Source organism: Mus musculus, chromosome 7 (genome assembly GCF_000001635.26).
Source record: "Mus musculus strain C57BL/6J chromosome 7, GRCm38.p6 C57BL/6J".
Classification (NCBI taxonomy): domain Eukaryota; kingdom Metazoa; phylum Chordata; class Mammalia; order Rodentia; family Muridae; genus Mus; species Mus musculus.
Genome location: NC_000073.6, coordinates 66,324,051 through 66,338,311, shown reverse-complemented (window position 1 = coordinate 66,338,311; position 14,261 = coordinate 66,324,051). Strand labels below are relative to the sequence as shown.

At 45.7% G+C, this 14,261-nt stretch overlaps 1 protein-coding gene across 4 annotated transcripts in view; it reads left to right on the top strand.

Annotated features, from left to right (window-relative positions):
- Lrrk1 (leucine-rich repeat kinase 1) overlaps positions 1-14,261 on the top strand; it is a 129,597-nt gene that overhangs the window by 50,030 nt on the left and 65,306 nt on the right. For all 4 annotated transcript variants that reach the window (XR_391340.4, NM_146191.3, XM_006540839.4 and 1 more), the window contains 3 exons: positions 5,026-5,197; positions 5,854-6,033; positions 7,495-7,643. Coding sequence is in view for 3 of the 4 variants with exons in the window: in NM_146191.3 (NP_666303.3) it covers positions 5,026-5,197; positions 5,854-6,033; positions 7,495-7,643 (501 nt within the window). In the remaining variant the exon portion in view is untranslated. The remainder of the gene's footprint in view (positions 1-5,025; positions 5,198-5,853; positions 6,034-7,494; positions 7,644-14,261) is intronic.

Here is a 14,261-nt window from a genome sequence, read left to right as displayed (position 1 = left end):
CAAACGATTAAACATTAAAACTGTCATAGCGCTATATAAAAAACAGTATAACCAAATCAAAACAAATCAAGCTGCTCACAGGGGAAAAAAATAAAAATGAAAGTAAACAAAAGCAAACACAATCACATGGCAGACTTAAATTCAACATCTAAATAATTATATTAAATATAATTGATTTAAATCCATGAGCTTAGTTCCAGAGTTTTACAGGTAGGATTTTTAAAAAGAATAAGAAATGGATATTACCTGTGAGAAACTCACTTTAAATACAATGGTGTGTGTATTAAATACAGTGTGAGTATATGCATGTGTGAGAGTGTTTGTGTGTGTGTGTATGAGTGTGTGAGTATATATGTATGTGTGAGTGTGTGTGTGAGTGTGCATGTGAGTGAGTATGTGTATGTATATGTATGCATGTGTTTGAGTGTTGTAAATGTAAGTGTGTGAGTGTACATATGTATGTGCATGTGTGTGAGTATGTTGTGTGTGTGTATTATGTGTGAAGATGTGTGATTTTGTGTGAATGTGTATGTGTTCAGAAAGTAAGTAGATGAAAATATATTAGGCCACTAAGAATTAAGCAAAAGCAAGCAGGAGTGGCTATGTACCGATCAGATAAAGTGAACTACAGAGCAAAGAGAATTACCAAGGGGGTGGGGGTGGGGTTACTAACTAATAATAAGGGATCTAGATCTCTAAGATAGCAATCTTCAATCTTTATGCATAATTTGTGATAAGAAACTGCATTCATGCTCTCCTCTGAAATAAAAAAGAATTATTATAATTATAATCAATGTATTATTCAGTAGACCACCTGATGTTCAAACCAGGGAAATAAGGTGAAGTGAAATAAACCACATGTAGATCTGAAGGGAAAATAAAAGTATCCTCACTTGCAGATGGTACAGCCTGCACAATCAGTCCGGAAAAGAAAGGACCTAGAAAAAGAAAGGAAAATAGATAAGCTGCATCTTGCCAAAATTAGAAAGTTATTCTCTAATAAACACTCTGTTTGGAGGCTAGAAAGAAAACACGCAGCCTTGGAGGAAGTATTGGCCAACTGTGTCCCTAACATCACATTCCCTCTGAAGGGTAGAACTTGGAGGAATGGACATTAGAAAGCAAACATTCCAAGCTCAGGCAAGGAGCCCTACTCCACCCAATAGGACACACACACACACTCACTCACATACACACACATACACTCACACTTGCACACACACCTACCTACGGACATACTTACAAACATACACACACTCTCACACTCATACACACACACTCACATACACACTCACACTCATACACACACACTCCTACATACTCACTCATACTTACAGACATACTTACAAACACACCCATTCACTCACAAGCATACTCTCTCACACCCACACACACACTTAGAGACATACTTAAAAACACACACACTCACATACACACACATACACTCACTGACATACACTCACTCACACTTACAGATATACTTACAAACACACACACACACACAGGTTGGCTTTCTCCTTGTAGACAGGTAGAGCATCATAGCAATGAAGGCACAGGGAAGGAAAGATGTTTACCTCAGGACATTCAGGAAAAGAGGGCAAGGGAGGCAGAGTGGAGCAGTGACTGGATGTATGTCAAGAACATGTCCTCGGTGACCTCTGTCCTCTAAGTACCACCTCTCACAGTCTATCCCGCTAGGACCAATGTGTATCATCCACAGTATGACAGTATGATAGATTAGTGCCTGGCAGGGTGGAGTGGCAGAATGCCTGAGCCTAGGAGGCAGCAGGAGGCAGATTTCTTGGCAAAGCAGTCATATGTGGCACAAGTCTGCCCTAGGTATGTTCAGTGTCCTGACATCATATCACTGGTTTTGAAACCATGGTTTTTACATTTCAAATGTTTTCCCCATGCAGGTCTCCCCTTCGGAAACCCTTTATCCTATCCTCCTCCCCCTTCTTCTGTGAGGGTGCTCCCCCACCCACCCACCCACCCACTCCTGTCTTCCCGCCCTGGCATTCCCCTACACTGAGGCTTCGAACAACCTCAGACCCAAGGGTCGCTCCTGCCACTGATGTACAACAAGGCCATCCTCTGCTACATACATAGCTGGAGCCATGGGTCCCTACACGGGTACTCTTTGGTTGGTGGGCCAGTCCCCGGGAGCTCTGGGGGGGGGGTCTGGCTGGTTGACACTGTTGCTCTCCCGATGGGGCTGCAAACCCCCTCAGCTCCTTCAGTCCCTTCTCCATCTCCTCCATCAGGGGTCCAGCTCTGTTCTATTTTTGTGACTTCTGTAATCTCTAATTATTTCACAGTAAAAAAAAAGTTGTTTTTTAATTTTTTTAAAAATGAGAACAATCAATATAAAGCTACTTTATAATGTTTGCAAAGTAGTTAAAATGAATCAATTTATGATTTTTACAGTCAGGGTAGCAGGTGTTTGTATATCATTCCTATGAGTGTGCATGGGTAAATATGCCTTAGAAAGCCGTGTGCAAGCTTTCCTTTATAGAGGGAGGTGAGGGCACAGGAGGAGGCTGGCCCTTTATTTTATACTGAATTAAATACTCCAGAGCCACCAGGTTGTCTCCAGCCAGGAAGGGAGCTCCTGCCTTCCCTGTCTTCTGGGTCCCTCTTGGCTGTGGCCAGCTCTGACATCACCCATCACCTCCTGACAATGGGGCTTTTAGGCCTGTGATGGACAGGAGTCTAGACAGCTCTTAGTCCTGGAAGTCAGCTAATGAATCACTTGTGGCTTTTCTCCATAATGCAAGCGCTTTCCAGGAATGGCTGGGCTTTCCGGGCCCCACTTGGCCAGGGGGATGGTGGGTTTTTGTTTTCCAGTTACAGTTAAGCAAGTTTAACCCCCCCTCAGTTGTCAGACACACTGCCTCAAGTGGGGTCACACCATCTACAGGACTCATCTGTTCCTCCAAGGGTCTCGGCCTATCCGGCAGGTCTTGGGTGAAATGAAGAGAATGTGGATCGGCGCTGCAGACCACAGTTCAGATCCGGGGTAGCTCTGTCGATTGTGTAGCTCCTAACTGAGGGTCACAGGTTCAGATCCCTGGCATGGAAATAGAGTCCTTTCATGGCCATACTGAGGATACTGTATGACTGTGCAAACAAAGTACTCTGTGCAGCGACACACGGACAGAGCTTGGAGAACATCCATTGCTCTCCCCAGAGTCTCACTCAGAGGTCCCTTCCTGCCCATCTTGCTCTGACATACTTCCTGGAGATGTCTGCTTTCTGAATTATTCTGTTGGTTGTTTTGTGTGTGTGTGCGCACACACACACACTGTGAGCTTACCTATAATTTCAGGAAGGCCTGACTGACTCACTCCTGCCTGGTTTTCCACTTGCCTCCTTCCACATGCTCTCGCTCGAGATCGTGGGGGCAGCCTCGTTATAGGAAGGACTAAGATCTCAGCTGTGTATTCCCACACACATCATGATCCTTGGGTGGACACAGGTCTGTGAGTTGCTAGACTGCCTACCTGTCACCGACTTCTAAATGCCAGAGTATCTGGAATGAAGTTGGAACTCAGGCAGAGACCAGTGTCCGTCCCATCGTTCTCTTCCTCAGAACTCAAATCAAGAACCCTGCCAATGCTTCTTTGTCCCTGGATTCCAGTGTGTGGAACCCCATCATCAGTCACATACATTTATCAATACCCTGCAGGGCCATGTTTTAGGGTTTCTATTGCTGTGATGAAATGCTATGACCGTAGAAACTCTTAGAAAGGAAAGCATTTAACTGGGGCTTGCTGACAGTTTCAGAACTTTAGTCCATTTTCATCTTGGTGGGGAACATGGTGGCATACAGGCAGACAGGATGCTGGAGTAGTTGAGAGTTCTAATCCAAATCCCTAGGCAGCAGGAAGAGAATGAGATGCTGGAACTAATTTGGGCTTCTAAAACCTCAAAGCCTACCCCCAAAGACAAACTTCTTCCAACAAGGCCACACCTACTCCAGCAAGGCCACCCCTACTCCAGCAAGGCCACGCCCACTCCAGCAACGCCACACCTACTCCAGCAAGGTCACACCTACTCCAGCAAGGCCACACCTACTCCAGCAAGGCCACACCTTCTCCAGCAAGGCCACACCTACTCCAGCAAGGCCACACCTACTCCAGCAAGGCCACACCTTCTCCAGAAAGGCCACACCTTCTCCAGAAAGACCACACCTACTCCAGCAAGGCCACACCTTCTCCAGCAAGGCCACACCACCCAATGCTTGTCAGGTAGTGACACTTCCCAAGTGTTCACATTTATGAGCCTCATTCAAACCACCACAGGTGATTCTCCGGGAACTTGGTAGGTCCCCCTCTCTAAAGTTCATGACTGTCATATGGCAGGTGAGCCCTGGCTCCGGCTCATACAGCCTCCATCTTCATGAAGCAGGTGGTTGAGAACAGTGCCGTACTGTAAAAGGACAATTTACATAGATAAAGACAGGCTTTCTATTTTTAATTTTTTTCTCTTGACAATTTTATACATATATTATATGCTGTGGCCTTTTTGTCCACCCCACCTCTCCCGGTGAACCTCTTCGCCTTCCCTACAAGCCTTTCATGTCTTACTTATTACCCACTGGGTTTAATCTCTTGCCCGAGCATGGCTGTGGGTTTTTGTGCTATGTGGGCTCCTTACCAGTGGCTGTAACAAAGTAGAAAGACGGCCTCTCCCCCACCCATCATGAAATGCGGATGGACCTCATCTTATATAGGTGATATGCAGGGAACCAAAGCTGCTGTCGGCTCGTGAGGTCATGGTGATGTCATGATCAGAAGTGTGTTACAGCACTCCTTCTTGTCCTCTGGCTCTTACCGTCTTCTGCATGTCTTCCATTGTATCCCAGAGTCTTGAAGAAGGTGATAGAGATGTTCCATTTAGGGCTGAGTGTGGCACAGCAGTACAGGCTGATGATGTCATCTGTGCTGCAGTCTGGTCAGAGACTCGGGGAAACATTTGACGTTACAGAGCTGGCCTCACTGAATCCTGTCCCGCTTTGGCCAGGGCCAGCTGCTGAGCATCGCGGCAGCCCACGGGGATCTGGAGACTGTTCAGTTCCTGCTCACTGAGAAGCGCGTGGAGCTGCCGACGGAGCCCACCGATGACAACCCAGCTGTGGTGGCAGCGCATTTTGGACACGCCGAAGTAGTACGTGAACTACTAGAGTCCTTGCCAGGTAAAGTCTGTGTGTGTCAGCTCTGAGACCACTCTCCCTCTAGCTTTGCCTTTTGGTGTGTACAATTGGAACGTCACACATCCTAAGGTAATCTTTTCAGATGGGTTTCTCTCACCTAGCAATATGCATCGAAAGTTTCTCTGTGTCTTTTCATCACTCCGTAACTTATTCTTTTTATGGCTAACTAATACTCCACTGAATGGATATACCATGGTATGCTGGTCATTTGCTTCTGGTGAGTTCAAGGTGTTCTAGCCTCTTATAACTTCCTTGTAGTATTAGCTCAGCAATAGGGGACAGGGGTCAAGAGCTTCACTGTGACTCCAGGTTGAAACACTCTGGGAATGAAATTTAGAAGAAGAAGAAGAAGCCACACATGGCTTAATATTCTATAATTGATACCTTGAATTTCTTTTATAATTTTAAAACCAAAGGCCCTTTTGTTTCTGTACTGGGTCACATCATGTAGTGGCCCTGTGTGGGTGTGTCTGTGTGCACTGAGATGACGCCAGAGAACACGAGTTACTTGGCAGAAGCAGAGCTTTCATTCAGACCTAGAACAGCTGCACTTTATTCATGGCCCACGGGAAGATGAGCGTGAGGAGCAACCAGCAGGATTCAGAGGCACTTTCCCTCTGTCCTCTCACCCGGTCCAGGTCCCTGTACCCCCCAGCGGCTACTGAACTGGATGCTGGCCCTGGCTTGCCAGCGAGGGCACCTGGAGGTTGTGAAGCTGCTGGTCCTGACACATGGGGCTGACCCGGAGAACTATGCCGTCAGGAAGAATGAGTTCCCCGTCATTGTGCGGTTGCCCCTCTATGCGGCCATCAAGGCAGGTGGGTCCCACACAGTCAGCCTTGCCCTGCGAAGGGTCCCACTTTCCAGTGTGGGACTCTGGCTTCACCCTTACCGCTAATTCTCCAGTGGCCTGCAAAAGGACCTCCTGCAACTTCTTCCTTTCTCCTGTGTGTGTGTGGGGGGGGGTGCAGATGTGTGCAGATGTGTGTTTATGTGTGGAGGGCCAGAAGTCAACCTCAGCTGCTGTTCCTTAGGACAGAGAGATGGCATATCTTGATTTTGCCTGGAGAGTTCCTATTCACATCAGTTGGCTGGCGTTCCACGTCCATGGATCCCTCCCTCTTCCTCTCCCTGTTTCTGAGATTACAATCGGATTCCATCATGCTCAGTATCTTTCTAAAAATAACTTATTTTTTGTATTCCACAGTTATTTTTGTAAAGATCTATCTTTAATTTCTAGAGATATTGTTCAATGTTTAAGAGCATTTGCTGTTCTTTTTTGTTAATTAGATATTTTCTTTATTTACATTTCAAATGTTATCCCCTTTCCTGGTTTCCCCTCTGAAAACCCCTTATTCCCCTCTCCCCTCCCCCTGCTCACCAACCCACCCACTTCTGCTTCCTGGCCCTGGCATTCCCCTACACTGGGGCATAGAGCCTTCACAGGACCAAGGGTCTCTCTTCCCATTGATGACCGACTAGGCCATCCTCTGCTACATATGCAACTGGAGCCATGAGACCCTCCATGTGTACTCTTTGGTTGGTGGCTTAGTTCCAGGGAGCTCTGGGGATTGAGGGGTACTGGTTAGTTCATATTTTTGTTCCTCCTCCTATGGGGCTGCAAACCCCTTCAGCTCCTTGGGTCCTTTCTCTAGCTCCTTCACAGGGGACCCTGTGCTCGGTCCAATGGTTGGCTGAGAGCATCCACCTCTGTATTTATCGGGCACTGGTAGAGCCTCTGAGGAGACAGCTATATGCTTGCTGACAGAAGCCTGATATAAAATAACTTGTTTTTATTTTATGAGCTTTGGTTGCTGTTTTTCCGACATGTTTGTCTGTGTGAGGGCGTCGGGTCCCCTGGAACTGGGGTTACAGATAGTTGTAAGTTCCATGTGGGTGCTGGGAATTAAACCCAGGTCCCGTGAAAGAGGAGCCAGTGCTCCTAACCACTGGATCTTTGTGTGTGTGAATTCTGAGGCTGGAACATGGCTGCACAACTGAGCAGGCACTTCACTAATGTGGCCATATCCCTGGCCCTATCCTTAGTGTCTTTATCAAAATAGCTGCTCCTCCCAACTGCCCCCCACCCACTGGGTGGCAGGGACCTCTTGTGCAGCACTCAAAGATCAAAGTTCCATAAACCCTCTCTGCCAGGAATTGGGTTCATCAGGGAAGTAACCTAGGGCCTGCTCTCTAAGCACGAACACCGCCCACCCCCGAGTGGAAATGGCCACTGGGACATCTGGATGCCCTGAGCTCTGTGTGGTTTGTCCCATCAGGGAATGAAGACATTGCCATATTCCTGCTTCGGCACGGAGCCTATTTCTGCTCCTACATCCTGCTGGATAGTCCTGAGCCAAGCAAACATCTGCTCAGGAAGTATTTCATCGAAGCCAGCGCCCTGCCCAGCAGCTATCCCGGGAAAATCGTGAGTTGGGGAAGGGTCTGAGACACAGCTTTGGATGGGGCTTTCTCCAGGCTTTGACACATTTACAAAACCAGTCAAGTAGGTCATATATGTGTTTTAAATTTTCTCTTAAACTGAGTAACACTTTACGCTATGCAGGTAGGGTGTATTTTTAAGAGGTAAAAATTCTGGAGCAGGGGGTGGGCGGGGATGGGGGTGGGTGGGAAGGCTTGGTGTAATGAAATGTATGAGCCTGCTCTTCTTGAGGTAAGTAATCTACCAAGCTAGGAAATATCCCTTCATACATTTCCTCAAGGAACGCTGTAAGAGCACTATGAACGAAGACAGGGAGCTGGACATGATGGCGCAGGCCTGTGTTCCCAGCAACTGGGGTGCAGAGGAGTGGCAGATCAGGGGTGCAGTGTCATCCTTAACTCACCTAGAGCCCAGAGCCAGCCTGAGATGCATGGGGCCCCATCTAAAAACAAGAAGACAAACAAAAAATTATACTATTTACACTGGCTTTGTAAAATACCTGCCAACATTGCCATAAGTTGCTTTTCCAAATATGCCCTTTGGGGCAAGGTCGTCTCAGCTCTTCTCTTGTGGATATGCACTTGGTTTTGAAGGGATCCTGGGATTTGCCTCTTGTTGTGTAGCTTTATTTACTAGAATGTGGCTGCTTCTCTTAATCTGCAGTCTGAGGTCCTGAAGCAGGCTGCTCTGGAGTCACTGCAGCAGCAGCAGCAGCAGCAACTCTGAGCCTCTCTGGCCCACACCTGGCCCAGTACTAGACATCCCCTCCAGAACCTTCTCATTTTCTCCAGCCGGTCTGGGGAGCACGGTTATCAAGTGTTTTCATTTCCATGTTTTATTAATAGGACTATTAAATTTTCTCACATGTTCATAAAGTATTTACATCCCTGCAATACGAGCCACCTGCTGACATTTGTTGGCTGTTTCTCTGAAGCGTTAGCTTTTCATTTTCACGTTGGAAATCTCTTGCACGTTAGAGGTGTGGAACCTTGGTGGGTCCTGTGTATCTCGAGTCTCTCCCCCAACCAATCATTTTCTCTTTGCCTGTGCTTCTTGTGCTGACACGGATATGAGAACATGCTGTCACAGAAGTCCACCTCCTTTATTGGCCCTATGGGGTCTGGGGTGTATAAAGGGGGGATTTCCAGTCAGGTTTTATATAAAAACTCTGATGGTGACTCTCACAGGATTTTTGTCCATTTAGTTTTTACACTTTAAGCTGTGTCTTTTCTGCTGCACATGTCTGTGTCTTATGTGAGGGGAGGGTCTGGCTTTCATAGTTCTCAGTGGATAACCAGTTACTCCAGCATAATTTCCACGGGAAACTAGTTGGTTGCAGTGGTGAGCTTGTCTATGATCCCCACTTGGATGAAAACATCTTCAGCTTGGGACTGTTTGAGTTACATAGCAAGACTCTGGCCCATATATAAACTAAACTAATAAAAATGGCGCTCCTCTCTCCTCTGGGCTGAAAGTCACCATTGGCATTTTCATATAGATATTGGTGTGTGTTTGGAGTTTCTGAATACTGAGTGGTATGCAAGGACCAACACTGACAAAGCCTTGCCGTTTGATTACAGGTGCCTTGGGTAATCCTTACAACCCAGGAACACAGTCTTTCTGATCCTTTGCCTTTTCCAAAGTCATACATATTCTACTCTATGGGATCCTCAGAGACACCCCATTTTGTCATATCATATAAATACTTTAGTCCTGTTCACATGTCCGTCCTACCGGAAGAGCCTGTCTCCTCCTTGGGTGGAGACCCTGACCTCTCCCCTTTGCATAAGTTTTGGATCGGTTTCCTGAGTTTCACTTGCAGGTCTCAGGTCGTCCCATATTTGTGCCTTTGTGTACATTTTTGAGGTTTCTCCCAAAGGTCTTGGATTGCTCTTGTTGATTTGTGATCTTTTTACTGCTTTGGCACTGTTGGAATGGACTGTACACTTGTGTGGGTCCCATCTCCTTTTCTAGCCCGAAGACCCTGGATGGGGAAAATGTTTTCCTTTTCTGTCTTTGGATGGTCCCCTCACCAGCTTCCCTTATTAATTCCCAGTTCCTTCAGACTGAGTTCATCAGCAGGTTCAAAAGAAGCGTGTGTCTATGTGACCTGTTTAGTCTGTGTCTGCACACCACTAGGATTGTTGAGAGCTGGACAATCATAATGCAGGCAGGCACCTCCCGGGCGTCCCTGGCTTTAAGGCTTTGGTGTCAGGGGTTTATAAGCCCTGGCTTTGGATTTCTTGACAGTAGACCCTTGCTGTATTTAGGTAGATTTTTTGCTTAGTGTTGCATTAAAAATGTTGCTGAATTAGGTCAAATCACATGTGAAGCTATAGCTTTTCTATATTAATTCATTGATGACATAAATGATGATGGTAATTGCTGAGCCAACCTTGAATTCTTGCAGTGAATAATAATCGGTTTGTTTCTGCGGCTGGATTTGAACTACGGACATTCTTTTTATTTATTTATATTTGTAGACGAGTTGTTCTACAATTTTCAGTTCCTGTTGTTCTGTTGAAGTTTGCTATGTAACCATTCTTGCTTCTCACAACAATTTTAGAACGTTTTCATGGTTTCTTTGTCGATGTTTTTATAAGAACCATTGTCAATGCTTGGATAAAACAAGTCTTTATTTTATTTTTGCTTCTTTTGAATCATCCATCAGCCCCCTTATATTCAATTTAAAAGGTTAAATTTTGGTGGCTTAACATGCATTCCCTTTCAATTTGGGGTGTTGCATTAGGTGTTCATTTACGCTTTTTCAAGAATTCTCCTTTTGTCTCTGTCTCCTCTGTCTCTGTATTTCTCTCCCTTTATGATGTTAAGCAGCTTGGCTTTTTCTCCTTCAGACTTACACAGAACACCTAGTGGTTGTGTCTTAGAGTCCCAACAGGGAACTAAATTTCATTCAACCCTAACTGCCACGCCCACCCCCCTGCTTCACATGTCCCTCTTTTGAGTACTCTGTAGTTGATAATGAGATTTGTTTGGGGCTCCAGGATCTGTCACTCCTGCTTCTCTTAGCACCTTCTCCATCTCCAAAAGGAGAAAAGCAATAACATACTTGTCTCATAAGGATGCTTGGCACTTAAATGTGGTAACATTTGTAACTTTCTAGTAGCAAGACTGGGCCCAACCAGTTAGGTGTGGTGCAATCATCCTCTGTATCCTTGAGGGTGAGTTTCAGGACCACGGAAGATGGTACCAAAATCCACAGATGCCCAAGTCCCTCATATGAAATGTCCTGGTATTCCTATATCATCCACACACCCCCTCCTGTATAGTTAAAGCACATCCATATGGCTTAGAAAACCTCACACAATGCAAAGGGGGTGTGGCTGGTCCTTAAAATGTAGCACTTGGGGAGAGATGACAAGAAGGAAGGTTTATACCTGTTCACTACACATTCAAGGTTTTTGGTTTTTTGTTTATTTTTTAATTAATTTTGATATGGGATTAGGTTAATCCACACGCAGAGCCCCTAGGTAGAAGGGCTGCCTGTAATTCTTTTTCAAATGTTTTGGGTTGAATATTTATTTATCTTGCTGATCAATTATTCAACCCCTATTTGTCTGAAGTATGGATATAGAGACATGTCTTTCTGCACCAACACATATATGCATGTGATTGTAGGTACATATGTGTCTAGGTACATATGCACCCTCCACTGCTACTGAGTTTTTAATCTCATTTTTGTGTTCTACAAGGGTGTCTCCCATATGTGGCTTGATATAAAATAACCATGTGCTGGCTAGTTTTATGTCAACTTGATACAAGCTAGCGTCAGATGAGAGGAGGGAGCCTCAGTTGAGGAGATGCCTCCATAAGATGGGGCTGAATGTAGACAAGCCTAAAGAGCATTTTTCTTTTCTTTCTTTCTTTTTTTGTTTTTTGTTTTTTCGAGACATGGTTTCTCTGTATAGCCCTGGCTGTTCTGGCACTCACTTTGTAGACCAGGCTGGCCTCGAACTCAGAAATCCGCCTGTCTCTGGAGCATTTTCTTTATTAGTTTTTAAGATGGGAGAGCCCAGTCCTCTGTGGGTGGCATCATCCCTGGGCTAGTGGTCCTGGGTTCTATAGTAAAGCAGGCTGAGGAAGCCGTGATGAGCAAGCCAGTAATCAGATTTCCATCCCCCACCCCCATGTTTTCTGCATCAGCTCCTGCCTCCAGGTTTCTGCTGTATTTGAGTTCCTGCCCTGACTTTGATGTAGAAGTGTAAGCCAAATGAACTCTTTCTTCCCCCAACTTGCTTTGGTCATGATGGTCTATCACAGCAATAGTAATAGGACAGAAATAGGTACCAGAAGTGGGGTATTGCTGTGATAGACCTGCTATGTTGTTTTAGGGATGATTGAAGAAGGACTTTGGAACCTTGGAAAGAAAATCTATTGAATGTCAAAGCTTGGTGAGCTGTCCTGTTGGAGTTTGGAAGATAAAAATGTTGACAGAAAAATTCAGAGGATGGAGGCCTGGCTTGTGAAGTTTCAAAGAAAACTTTGACAGTCACTTAAAGACACTTTGGGGCAATTGGATGTTTTGAATTAAGAATCTGTGAATCTAGTCAGCATGGAAGAATCATCCATGATAAACAAAAGACCAGCATTACTGAAGTAAAACTTAGCTTTACTAGGACAGTTGATGCTGGTTAGCTAGGGCTGCGAAATTAGTGGTGATTAAGAAGAGAGCAGCCTCATTGAGGTGAAATATTGGCAGTGTTTTCTCAGAGGCAACACACAGAAGCTGTGTTTCAGAGATAACCAAGCTAGTATCATGTTCTGGCAACTGTAATTGGTCACTTGTAAAAGTCACCCAGGTGGTACTGATTTTGAAGGGATGAAGGGGTCATGGGGAGCAGCTGAGGCTTGTCATTGTGTGGCAGACCTGGAGCCCTTGAAGAGAGCCCAGGTGAGGCTCTTGATGAAAGTGCAGCCCAGTTGCAGCAAGAGATCCCAACATTTCAGAGATGCCAGTACCATGGGACAGCTGCCAAGAACAGCAGCAGTGGTGGAGTGGAGTGGAGTCAGCCTGAGCTTAGGAGGCAGTCTGTGTGGGCTGTGCAGGTTAGAGCCAGAGAAGTGACCCAGGCCCTTTGGAGGAGTCACGAAGACTGTGAGTGCATCCCAGACATTGGACACTGAGTTATTTACACAGCTGGAGTTTGGGTTTGCTTTGTTCAGAATGTGACTGGGCCCCGATTCTTCCCCTTTGAAGTAAGAAAGCATTTATCTAATTTTTTATTTTATAGGAGCCCACAGTTGTAGATGTTGGATTTTCTTAAGTGTTCTTATTTTTAAAGAGTGTAGAAGTCTTAAATTTCAGAATGTTTATGTTGTAATGTTGACATTAATGCATTATCTTGGAGATGAACAAGAAGGAAAAGTTATGGCTTAACACTGATATGTGTGTGTCAAGCTGACAAGGGGTCAATTGTACTGGCTAGTTTTATGTCAGTTTGACACAACCTATAGTCATCTTAGAGGAGAGAACCTCAATTGAGACAATGCCTCCATAAGCCTGGGCTGTAAGCAGGCAAGCCGTTAGGGTCTCAGGATAGTGAGTGGGTCTCACTTTCCTATGTGCTACAATACCCAGGGGTCTTAAACATTTCACATTCAAACTATACCCTATACTGATCAATCCAAATCTTGGAGGTAGGGTATAGCCTCAGGAGATTTAGAAACTCCCCCGGGTGATTCCAGTGTGCTCCAGATGTTGATAGCCAGTGGTTTTGGCTTCTTAGTATAATGTTGAAGCAGAGAGGGCCAGACAGCTCTGATCCTATCTGCAAGCTGTCTCCCACCCCACATGCCAAGGCTAGCAGCCGGCTAATGAAAAGTCAAAGAAAAGATCACAATGCATTTCCCTTTATCTCCCGAGCTCTTCAGCTCCAGCTCGCATCAGTAGAGGAAATGAAATCACAGGACAGACCAATTCATCCCAGCTCCCCAGCCTTCTGCAGAGCAGGGATTCTTTTTGTGATTCAAGTGAATCCCAAAGGCAAATACCTGGAGTGGGTGCACTGGGCTGTCTTGTAATCTCAGACCCGCAAGGGGACACTACCTCTATGCTGCCACCAAAGAGCACATAAGGGTGATGGCCCAGGAGGTCCAGGTAAGCTCGACACCTTTCCATGTATCCTGTGGGGTTGTTATTGTTGTTTGTTGCTGTTTTACTTACAAATGCTGGGTATTAAACGAACACTTTGCCCACATGATACCCTGCCTGAAAAGGCCCTTGGTTTTGTTGCCATTCACAGCAGCAACTTCCATGAGGTAGCCATCAACCAGGAAGGACACTGGTGATGGAGGGTACCTCCAGTGACATTTTTTAGGGTATTCCACCTTGTTTTGTACATAGATCCTGCTTCCCTAACTGGCTTATGAGGTTTGGGGTTTCTTTTGGGAAACAGGGTCTCACTGTATCCCAAGCTGGCCTTGAACTTGCAACGCGGTATCCTGAGTGTTAAGATTGCACAAGTGATCCTTAGAGGATTTTTTTTCCTGGTATATTTGGTCAGGCTCTCATATAATCCAGGCTGGCCTTGAACTTGCTCCATGTTGAGGATGGCCTTGAACTCCTGAACATCCTACCTCCGC